This window comes from Oncorhynchus clarkii, chromosome 3 (genome assembly GCF_045791955.1).
Source record: "Oncorhynchus clarkii lewisi isolate Uvic-CL-2024 chromosome 3, UVic_Ocla_1.0, whole genome shotgun sequence".
Taxonomy (NCBI): domain Eukaryota; kingdom Metazoa; phylum Chordata; class Actinopteri; order Salmoniformes; family Salmonidae; genus Oncorhynchus; species Oncorhynchus clarkii.
Genome location: NC_092149.1, coordinates 16,427,182 through 16,438,006, shown reverse-complemented (window position 1 = coordinate 16,438,006; position 10,825 = coordinate 16,427,182). Strand labels below are relative to the sequence as shown.

Below are 10,825 nucleotides of genomic sequence, written 5' to 3'. Positions count from 1 at the left end.
AGAGAGGGTAGGGGGGAGGAGAGGGGAAAGTGTAGAGGAGAGCAGAGAGGGTAGGGGAGAGGAGCGGGGAAAGGGTAGAGGAGAGCAGAGAGGGTAGGGGAGAGGAGAGGGGAAAGGGTAGAGGAGAGCAGAGAGGGTAGGGGAGAGCAGATAGGGTAGAGGAGAGCAGAGAGTGTAGGGGAGAGGAGAGGGGAAAGGGTAGAGGAGAGCAGAGAGGGTAGGGGAGAGGAGAGGGGAAAGGGTAGAGGAGAGCAGAGAGGGTAGGGGAGAAGAGAGCAGAGAGGGGAGAGGAGAGCAGAGAGGGTAGGGGAGAGGAGCGGGGAAAGGGTAGAGGAGAGCAGAGAGGGTAGGGGAGAGGAGAGGGGAAAGGGTAGAGGAGAGCAGAGAGGGTAGAGGAGAGCAGAGAGGGTAGGGGAGAGGAGAGCAGAGAGGGTAGAGGAGAGCAGAGAGGGTAGGGGAGAGGAGAGCAGAGAGGGTATGGGAGAGGAGAGCAGAGAGGGTAGGGGAGAGTAAAGAGAAGAGTAAATCAACTTGCTGTCAACAATCTGGCGGAGAAATGATCAGTGAGTGCGTGGTCCGAAAAGGCACACAGAGGGAAAATAAATGGAAGGATCTGAGCCTTTTTGACCTCCCTCTCTCTCCCTCTCTCATCAATCTCTTTCTCTCTCCTCCATGCTCTCTGACCTCTTTCTCTCTCTCTCTCCCTCTCTCTCTCTCTCATCAATCTCTTTCTCTCTCTTCCATGCTCTCTGACCTCTTTCTCTCTCTCTCTCCCTCTCTCTCTCTCATCAATCTCTTTCTCTCTCCTCCATGTTCTCTGACCTCTTTCTCTCTCTCTCTCCCTCTCTCACTCTCATCAATCTCTTTCTCTCTTCCATGCTCTCTGACCTCTTTCTCTCTCTCTCTCCCTCTCTCACTCTCATCAATCTCTTTCTCTCTCCTCCATGCTCTCTGACCTCTTTCTCTCTCTCTTTCTTCCATGTTCTCTCTCTCTCTCTCATCAATCTCTTTCTCTCTCTTCCATGCTCTCTGACCTCTTTCTCTCTCTCTCTCCCTCTCTCACTCTCATCAATCTCTTTCTCTCTCTTCCATGCTCTCTGACCTCTTTCTCTCTCTCTTTCTTCCATGTTCTCTCTCTCTCTCTCATCAATCTCTTTCTCTCTCCTCCATGTTCTCTGACCTCTTTCTCTCTCTCTCTCCCTCTCTCACTCTCATCAATCTCTTTCTCTCTTCCATGCTCTCTGACCTCTTTCTCTCTCTCTCTCCCTCTCTCACTCTCATCAATCTCTTTCTCTCTCCTCCATGCTCTCTGACCTCTTTCTCTCTCTCTTTCTTCCATGTTCTCTCTCTCTCTCTCATCAATCTCTTTCTCTCTCTTCCATGCTCTCTGACCTCTTTCTCTCTCTCTCTCCTTCTCTCACTCTCATCAATCTCTTTCTCTCTCTTCCATGCTCTCTGACCTCTTTCTCTCTCTCTTTCTTCCATGTTCTCTCTCTCTCTCTCATCAATCTCTTTCTCTCTCTTCCATGCTCTCTGACCTCTTTCTCTCTCTCTCTCCCTCTCTCACTCTCATCAATCTCTTTCTCTCTCCTCCATGCTCTCTGACCTCTTTCTCTCTCTCTTTCTTCCATGTTTTCTCTCTCTCTCTCATCAATCTCTTTCTCTCTCTTCCATGCTCTCTGACCTCTTTCTCTCTCTCTCTCCCTCTCTCACTCTCATCAATCTCTTTATCTCTCCTCCATGCTCTCTGACCTCTTTCTCTCTCTCTTTCTTCCATGTTGTCTCTCTCTCTCTCATCAATCTCTTTCTCTCTCTTCCATGCTCTCTGACCTCTTTCTCTCTCTCTCTCTCCCTCTCTCACTCTCATCAATCTCTTTCTCTCTCTTCCATGCTCTCTAACCTCTTTCTCTCTCTCTTTCTTCCATGTTCTCTCTCTCTCTCTCTCTCTCTCTCACCAATCTCTTTCTCTCTCTTCCATGTTCTCTCTCTCTCTCTCTCTCTGTATCCATTGTTTAATACCGTAGAAGAAATATCACCACTTGTGATAACGTAAAAAGAGCACACATGTACAGTGCCTTGCGAAAGTATTCGGCCCCCTTGAACTTTGCGACCTTTTGCCACATTTCAGGCCTCTATTTTTTTGTGAAGAATCAACAACAAGTGGGACACAATCATGAAGTGGAACGACATTTATTGGATATTTCAAACTTTTTTAACAAATCAAAAACTGAAAAATCGAGCGTGCAAAATTATTCAGCCCCTTTACTTTCAGTGCAGCAAACTCTCTCCAGAAGTTCAGTGAGGATCTCTGAATGATCCAATGTTGACCTAAATGACTAATGATGATAAATACAATCCACCTGTGTGTAATCAAGTCTCTGTATAAATGCACCTGCACTGTGATAGTCTCAGAGGTCCGTTAAAAGCGCAGAGAGCATCATGAAGAACAAGGAACACACCAGGCAGGTCCGAGATACTGTTGTGAAGAAGTTTAAAGCCGGATTTGGATACAAAAATATTTCCCAAGCTTTAAACCCAAGGAGCACTGTGCAAGCGATAATATTGAAATGGAAGGAGTATCAGACCACTGCAAATCTACCAAGACATGGCCGTCCCTCTAAACTTTCAGCCCATACAAGGAGAAGCCTGATCAGAGATGCAGCCAAGAGGCCCATGATCACTCTGGATGAACTGCAGAGATCTACAGCTGAGGTGGGAGACTCTGTCCATAGGACAACAATCAGTCATATATTGCACAAATCTGGCCTTTATGGAAGAGTGGCAAGAAGAAAGCCATTTCTTAAAGATATCCATAAAAAGTGTTGTTTAAAGTTTGCCACAAGCCACCTGGGAGACACACCAAACATGTGGAAGAAGGTGCTCTGGTCAGATGAAACCAAAATTGAACTTTTTGGCAACAATGCAAAACGTTATGTTTGGCGTAAAAGCAACACAGCTCATCACCCTGAACACACTATCCCCACTGTCAAACATGGTGGTGGCAGCATCATGGTTTGGGCCTGCTTTTCTTCAGCAGGGACAGGGAAGATGGTTAAAATTGATGGGAAGATGGATGGAGCCAAATACAGGACCATTCTGGAAGAAAACCTGATGGAGTCTGCAAAAGACCTGAGACTGGGACGGAGATTTGTCTTCCAACAAGACAATGATCCAAAACATAAAGCAAAATCTACAATGGAATGGTTCAAAAATAAACATATCCAGGTGTTAGAATGGCCAAGTCAAAGTCCAGACCTGAATCCAATCGAGAATCTGTGGAAAGAACTGAAAACTGCTGTTCACAAATGCTCTCCATCCAACCTCACTGAGCTCGAGCTGTTTTGCAAGGAGGAATGGGAAAAAATGTCAGTCTCTCGATGTGCAAAACTGATAGAGACATACCCCAAGCGACTTACAGCTGTAATCGCAGCAAAAGGTGGTGCTACAAAGTATTAACTTAAGGGGGCTGAATAATTTTGCACGCCCAATTTTTCAGTTTTTGATTTGTTAAAAAAGTTTGAAATATCCAATAAATGTCGTTCCTCTTCATGATTGTGTCCCACTTGTTGTTGATTCTTCACAAAAAAATACAGTTTTATATCTTTATGTTTGAAGCCTGAAATGTGGCAAAAGGTCGCAAAGTTCAAGGGGGCCGAATGCTTTCGCAAGGCACTGTAACTGACTCATAATTTGTATGTGTGTCCAACAATGAGAGCAACAACACCCAGGAGACACACGTCTTCTCTTCAATAAGATTATGGATGATGATCAGACTACAGGAGAATAATCCTTCTCTAACTGACTGCCATGTCAGAGCATGACGTGAGAGAGAAATTAGACACTGGGATGTTGACATAACATAGCCTACTGGCAGCAAACTGAACTACATTAACCCGATCTTCAATCCTGCTCTTTGGGGCTTAAAGTCAACCTGCACATACAAGTCTGACTTGACCCTGAGGGAGCGCACACATACACCTAACACACACACACGTCTGACTTGACCTGACCCTGAGGGAGCGCACACATACACCTAACACACACACAAGTCTGACTTGACCTGACCCTGAGGGAGCGCACACATACACCTAACACACACACAAGTCTGACTTGACCTGACCCTGAGGGAGCGCACACATACACCTAACACACACACAAGTCTGACTTGACCTGACCCTGAGGGAGCGCACACATACACAAGTCTGACTTGAAAGGTTATATTAAATTGTGTTTAATATAGGCTCATCTTTATGACCAGAGGATGCCTTAGTGTGGCAGTAGGTGTTCAGCCATCAACATTTTCTCTTCTCTCCTGGAAGTCCTGCTGTGTGTTACCGTCACTAAAGTTAAAAAAAAAAACGGACAAAAAGTGGATCATTTTCACTCATTACAGCTAACAGACACTAATTCATTACTTATACTTCAGTGGTCAATTTGAAAAACTCAGTGAGTTGAATGTTTGATCTAAGGACTTATGATACTTATGGTTATCAATTAGTATGATGGAAACCCAGTGTTCTCTAAGCCCTTCTGTCCACTGTAAGCACCAAGTCAACTATAGTGAAGTAAAGTGAAAACCTCCCTACGTTCTCTATAGGTATCCCAAGTCCACCTAAAGCACCGGTTACACACATACTGTCAAGTCTACAATAATCACTGTTCATTACGCCTCCTGCAGCCCCCATAGGACCAGCATGCTGTGAAAACCGTCGGTTGTTGGTCTCCGAGCGAGTCAGAAAAGTAAAGCCCAGTAGTTGGATTACCTCCTCTACCGTTTTGATTCCCTTGTCAATACCATCGATTGGGAATATGTTGTGTGATGTTATGAAGGCCAATTGCATAATCATAATGGTCAGCCATTGTCAACTCTAGTTAGTCATGCCAGAACACCCTTGTCTTAACAAATGGAGCAAGTATTGAGCTGAACCGAGGAGGAGGGGGGTAATAGAGAGAAAGTGATTCAACTCAGGAAGGGGGAGAAGGCACTGCATATTAGTGCTTGAGGCATCACTACAGATGCCCTGGTTCAAATCCAGGCTGTAGCACAAACAATAGCACACAATTGGCCCAGCACACAATTGGCCCAGCAGTGTCTGGGTTTGGCTGGTGTAGGCAGTCATTGTAAATAAGAATTTGTTCTTACCCGACTTGCCTAGTTAGAGAATTTAAAGCTGATGGTTTGGAAAGTGATTGATTGGGCAAAATGTATTTGTAGGATTCTGTGTGTATTGTATTACAACACTGTTGAAGCTAGAAACAAGCATTTTCACTGCAACTGCAAATCCGTGTACACATCCAATAAACGTTGATTTGAGAAGAGTGAACTGGCAGAGGAAGTGACAAGGTTATAAAGTGTCTGGGTTGTTTGAAATCATAGTTACGATCTGTCAAATGCACGGATTCTTACGAGAGTAAACAGATCAGATATGCAACAGAGTGTAAGAGCATCCAGATAGAGATGTAGTTTACAGATCAACCTCATTGTATTGATACTGTACCTAAACTACTCCTATGCATCCAGGGTCAGGAATAATTGAGTTGGTTTACTATTTGAGTTGTACAGTGTTTCCCCATTGTGTATGAGTGATCTATTAATTCAGGTTTCTTAGTGTGGTAGAAATAACAACGGAATTATTTGTGGGTTTGTCCTTCCCATTAACACCAAATTAAAACAGAAGCCATATTTACACAGAGGACTTTTATTCCACTTCTGAATGAAGGAAGTTGAACAGAAAATGTCGTCACACCCAGATTCCATCTCACCTTTCACAAGACCAGAAAAGGGTCTTCACATTACAAAAATAAAATATATAGTTGTGATTGGTATTTTTTATGTGGGTAACTTTCTCAGGCAAGGGCGATAGTCCAATCGAATGGGAAATATGTGGTCACATGACGTAGTTCGGTAGCGTTTGGTTGGTTGGTTGCTTTACTCCTTGGTGGCCATGTGAGCCATCAGGTCAATGACACGGTTGCTGTAGCCAAACTCATTGTCATACCTGGGGAGAGAGGAGAGAGTCAGGTTTCTTCACTCACCAAGAATGTGTCTGTGGATACGAGTGTATATTTGCAGAGGATGAATGCGTACCATGTGACCAGCTTGACGAAGTGGTCGTTCAGAGCAATGCCAGCGCCGGCATCAAAGATGGAGGAGTGGGTGTCGCCGTTGAAGTCTGAAGAGACAACCTGTTGCTCCGTGTAGCCGAGAATTCCCTTCATGGGTCCATCGGCAGCAGCCTTGACAACCTTCTTGATGGCGTCGTAGCTGGCCTGTGGTTCAAGGAAACGAGGTGGGTTGTCTTATTGTTGCTAAATTTACAACGCCAACTAATGTACTGTCTTCCTAACAATGGGCTTTACTGCGATCTTTATTTAACTAGGTGGTCACTGTCTAACAACTGGTCCTAGGACAGTTATCTTTTTGCTTGTATCGGTAGGCATGGTACATCATAGACACTCAGACATGATGTGTATTGGCAGTTTGGTAAGGCGGGGGGGAGGGGCTACTCACAGGTTTCTCCAGACGGACGGTCAGGTCCACCACTGAGACGTTGGGGGTGGGGACACGGAAGGCCATGCCAGTGATCTTGCTGTGAGGAAGGAGGGAGTGACAGCAGCAAAAGGTCAAAGTTAAACTTACTCCTCTACAGTTGATATACAGACATCATGACAGGTTCTTAGCCAAATGTATGTTTCATTGCTATACATTTTACAGTTGATTGAACTGTAGTAATGGCTGACTAGTGTTATAAGTGTAACTGGTTAGTTATTATACTAGTGTTTTACTGGTGTCTAGTTAGAGGTTGTGTTACTAGTGAATGTTCAGCTGTATTGTCATAGTGTTTTACTGGTGTCTAGTTAGAGGTTGTGTTACAAGTGAATGTACAGTTTTATTGTAATAGTGTTTAATGGTGGTCAGTTAGAGGTTGTGAACTTGTGATACACGTATTATAATCGTCTCTTGTTTTACTGGTTGTTATTAGTTATGCGGTACTGACCCGTTCAGCTCGGGGATGACCTTGCCGACAGCCTTGGCTGCTCCGGTGGAGGCAGGGATGATGTTCTGGCTGGCACCACGTCCATCCCTCCACAGCTTTCCAGAAGGACCATCAACAGTCTTCTGGGTGGCGGTGACGGCGTGAACGGTGCTCTGAGAGAGAGATGTTAAGGGAAGGGAGATGAGAGAGGTGTGATCCACATTAAGGAGGTACAGAAGTGGTAGTGGGGGACGGCTGGATAAGAAAAACAGAGATGGTGTGTTGGTGATCTTAAAAACAGTCCTTCCCTTGTTCTGTACTGTTAGTGTTTTGTGTCGGTGTGAAACCTGTCGTTATGTCATATTATGCCCTCTCTAGGTGATTATTCCCAGGTGTTGCGTTTTAATCCGTACCATCAGACCCTCAATGATGTGGTAGTTATCGTGGATGACCTTGGCCAGGGGAGCCAGGCAGTTGGTTGTGCATGACGCATTGCTGTGGAGAGAGACATGCTAAATTATAGTCTGAACCGCAACAGAATAGCCAGGCGCTGCAGATAGTATCTGTTAAGTGGAGGGAGTGTGTGTTCAGTCGGAGTGAAGAAGGTCTCACCTGACAACCTTGAGGGAGTTCTCGTACTTCTCGTGGTTGACGCCCATGACGAACATGGGTGCATCAGCGCTGGGAGCAGAGATGACAACCCTCTTGGCACCGCCCTTCAGATGGGTCTGGAGGAGGAGGAGGGAGAGATGTTAGAGTCCATTATTACATTTTTTTTTGTAGCCTGGTTAAATATGATTGCCTAGTTATTGTATGTATTCAACATAATGCACCACATGCAGGTTAAGCCTGATGGGTAAAGTCATGTTATAAAGGAGTCATTTCTGTTCTAATGATATTCCCATATCATACAGTTCTGGATGCTGTGTCTACTGATGGGGATACTTACAGAGGCCTTCTCAATGGTGGTGAAAACACCTGTTGACTCAACTACATAGGTGGCACCAGCATCTCCCCACTTGATGTTAGCTGGGTCTCTCCTGAGAACGAGAAGAGGTTCAGGGTTATGTTATGAGGAAGCAGAGCACCATAGACTAATAGACTATCATTTATATTGGTATAGATTCCACAAGGGGGCGCCATTCCATAAGGCCACAAGGACTTCAGGTCTCTCCTGGATATTCTACAGATGCTGACCTGATTTGTATGAATTTCTTTAGATGTGGAAAACAAAAGTGAATTATTTGTTATTAAATTAACTCACTCGTGGAACACTGTGATTTTGTGTCCATCGATGACCAGCTTGCCACCCTCAGCCTTGACCTCACCGTGGAAACGGCCGTGGGTGGAGTCATACTTGAACATGTAGACCTGAAGAGGGAGGAGGAAGTGAGTCTCTTGGCCTATTGTTAATATATCCTAAGTTATGACAGGGCCTTGGTTTGTTCATTGAGGGTGTCAGGTTGACAGGAACATTAAAAGGTCTTAAAGTTATTGAAACCACTTAATAAGTTAGGCTGAAGAACAAATGTATACATAAGCAAAATATTTCACTAAGTCTTAAAACCTTACTTTATACATGTCAGGGATCAATGTTTTTCTACTGATTCAGTGGGCTAGAAGTCCCTGGTCCATTGTGGGCTACTCACCATGTAGTCCAGGTCGATGAAAGGGTCATTGATGGCAACAATCTCAACTCCCTTCTTGGAGTGGAATGCAGCACGGGTCACCAGACGCCCGATACGGCCGAATCTGGGGGACAAGACGATTCATTCCATTAATCATTGATGTGACAAGTCACACCCAGTCCTCAACAATACTATGGAGTTTCATAAACCTCTCGCCATTGGAAAAACAAATGAAGTTGTGGTAGTCCCCCATCTGTCTCTCCTGTATTCTAATGTAACAGCTGGCGCATTCCTCAGTAGGAAGCCACGTTTCAAAGGTCGCAAATAGAAATGTCATGTATACAACTGAACTAACATCTGACTGTTGTGTAGCACCTGAAGCAAAAGACTGGATATAGCTTTCAGAGAAATCTCAAATGAACATGTGGGAACCTCAAAATACTGTATTTCCAGAGAAAGAGGACAGGGTTCAGGGATGTGTGTATCGTAGCCAGCAGAGTAAACAGGACTGAGGCTTTACTCTGTGGTGTAAAGTCCTGTCTGCCCCTCATGTGGTAATCCTCCACCATCAAGTGAGAGGCCTGTTTGATTAGTAGTTACTTTTTAACTAGACAATGAAGGTCAGACAGACAGGCTCTGATACACACTGTCCTCAGAGGTGGAGGAGAGAGGATAGGAGGGGGAAATGCAGACCTCACAGATGTGAGGCCAAAGATACATTTTCAACTGTAGACTGGACAATAAAACTGTTCTATTCAACTAAGCATAAGGTGATCACTTGTCTACATGTGAAAACATCACAGAGAACGTGTGTTGTGTTAGTTAAGGGGTTAAATGAAAATGTATCTTACCCATTGACACCTACTTTCACCATTTTGCCTGAGTTGGTCTAGTCCTCTGTGGGGGGAGAGAAGAGGTAGGAGGAGAGACATTAGCTATTAAAACACACATTGACCATCCATTATGGTTTCTGGGGATTTCCATACTTTATGGCATAGAACTTTGCTACAGAGTTACAGGTTTAAGGTAAGCAGATGCATAGAGAACATAGCATAAGAGAGAAAATAGAGGATGCCATAGGTTCCCTTGAATAGATAACAGTATCTACACAAATGACTGCAACTCATAGTAAGTTTATGCAAAGTACACTAGGTCAATAGACCAAGACACACATTTAAAAGAACAGCAAAATGTTTTCAACTGGAGTAAATGTGTAAGAGTCTATTTAAGCAAATTGCAACATGTTGTAAGCAACAGTTATGAACTTTGAAAGTCTAAACTTTGCGTCAGGGATTCAGAGTTCAATCAAGGCAGATTGAAGTCACTTTAACAAGAGGTTCGAATAGGCTTTTCTAAAGCAAAAAAAAACTATAAAACATCAAGTAGTTCGAGCTGCATCTCATCAACTATGACATTAAATAATTGGCCACGCATGCAGCAAGTCTCAGAATAAAACAAACAATTGCAAGGTTGTCAAGCCAAAAGCTGACAATCTACCTAATCTTCTTGCTATCTAGGCCCATATTAACCCCAGCCATGAATTTAGTTAGATATCCTAATGTAGCCGTTGGTTGGTCATTTACCGTTTGTGAGATGCCTCAATCCTGTCTTACGACTTTCGGGTGTGAGTGGGGACTGGCAGAGCTGGGCTACCTATTTATTTCCACCCTGTATGGACACGCCCCTTTGTGTGCTACGGGCTCTAAACCCCGCCCCTTTCAGAATGTCAAGGTCATAAGGAAGTTGTGACGAGTTAGCCTATTAGAAATGTAGTTTATGTAGCCTAACAATAAAGCTGCATTAGCTATAGTATGAAAACATTAGTTGAAATACTTAATTATTCAAATGAGTCTTGCTGTGTTCATCTCCTTGCCTGGTATTTAAACTAAAGTAGCATTGATTTCGTGGGTGATAGTGAATAGTGTTGGCCTGAATATTGAGTGAAGTGCTTTCACTTTGATTTCTTTTGCTTTCAGGGAAGTTCATCAGACTCTCTGTATCTTTTTTTCACTCAAGGCCGCCACGTTTACCTTCCCATAACTTTAATTCTGATGCATAGGAACAGACGAGGAAACACTACACAGATATAATAAGTCCTTGGATGGCCAAATTATATAATAGAGGGTCTGTTCCTGTGTGACCTTCTCACTAGATAGGGAGAGCCAGACAGCGAGAGCAAACGGGGATCAAATCCCTTTCCTCCACAGTGTGACATTTACA

General features: G+C 44.0%; 1 protein-coding gene across 1 annotated transcript; it reads right to left on the bottom strand.

Annotated features, from left to right (window-relative positions):
* Window positions 1-5,683: 5,683 nt before the first annotated feature.
* LOC139389711 (glyceraldehyde-3-phosphate dehydrogenase) lies at window positions 5,684-10,270 on the bottom strand. Its single transcript, XM_071136619.1, has 11 exons — window positions 10,189-10,270; window positions 9,457-9,502; window positions 8,627-8,729; window positions 8,242-8,348; window positions 7,927-8,017; window positions 7,590-7,705; window positions 7,391-7,472; window positions 6,999-7,150; window positions 6,512-6,590; window positions 6,089-6,270; window positions 5,684-5,999 (listed from the first exon to the last, which is right to left on the bottom strand). The coding sequence occupies exons 2-11, from the start codon at window positions 9,477-9,479 to the stop codon at window positions 5,930-5,932; spliced, it is 1,005 nt and encodes a 334-aa protein (XP_070992720.1). The 5' UTR covers window positions 9,480-9,502; window positions 10,189-10,270; the 3' UTR covers window positions 5,684-5,929.
* Between the last annotated feature and the right edge of the window lie 555 nt (window positions 10,271-10,825).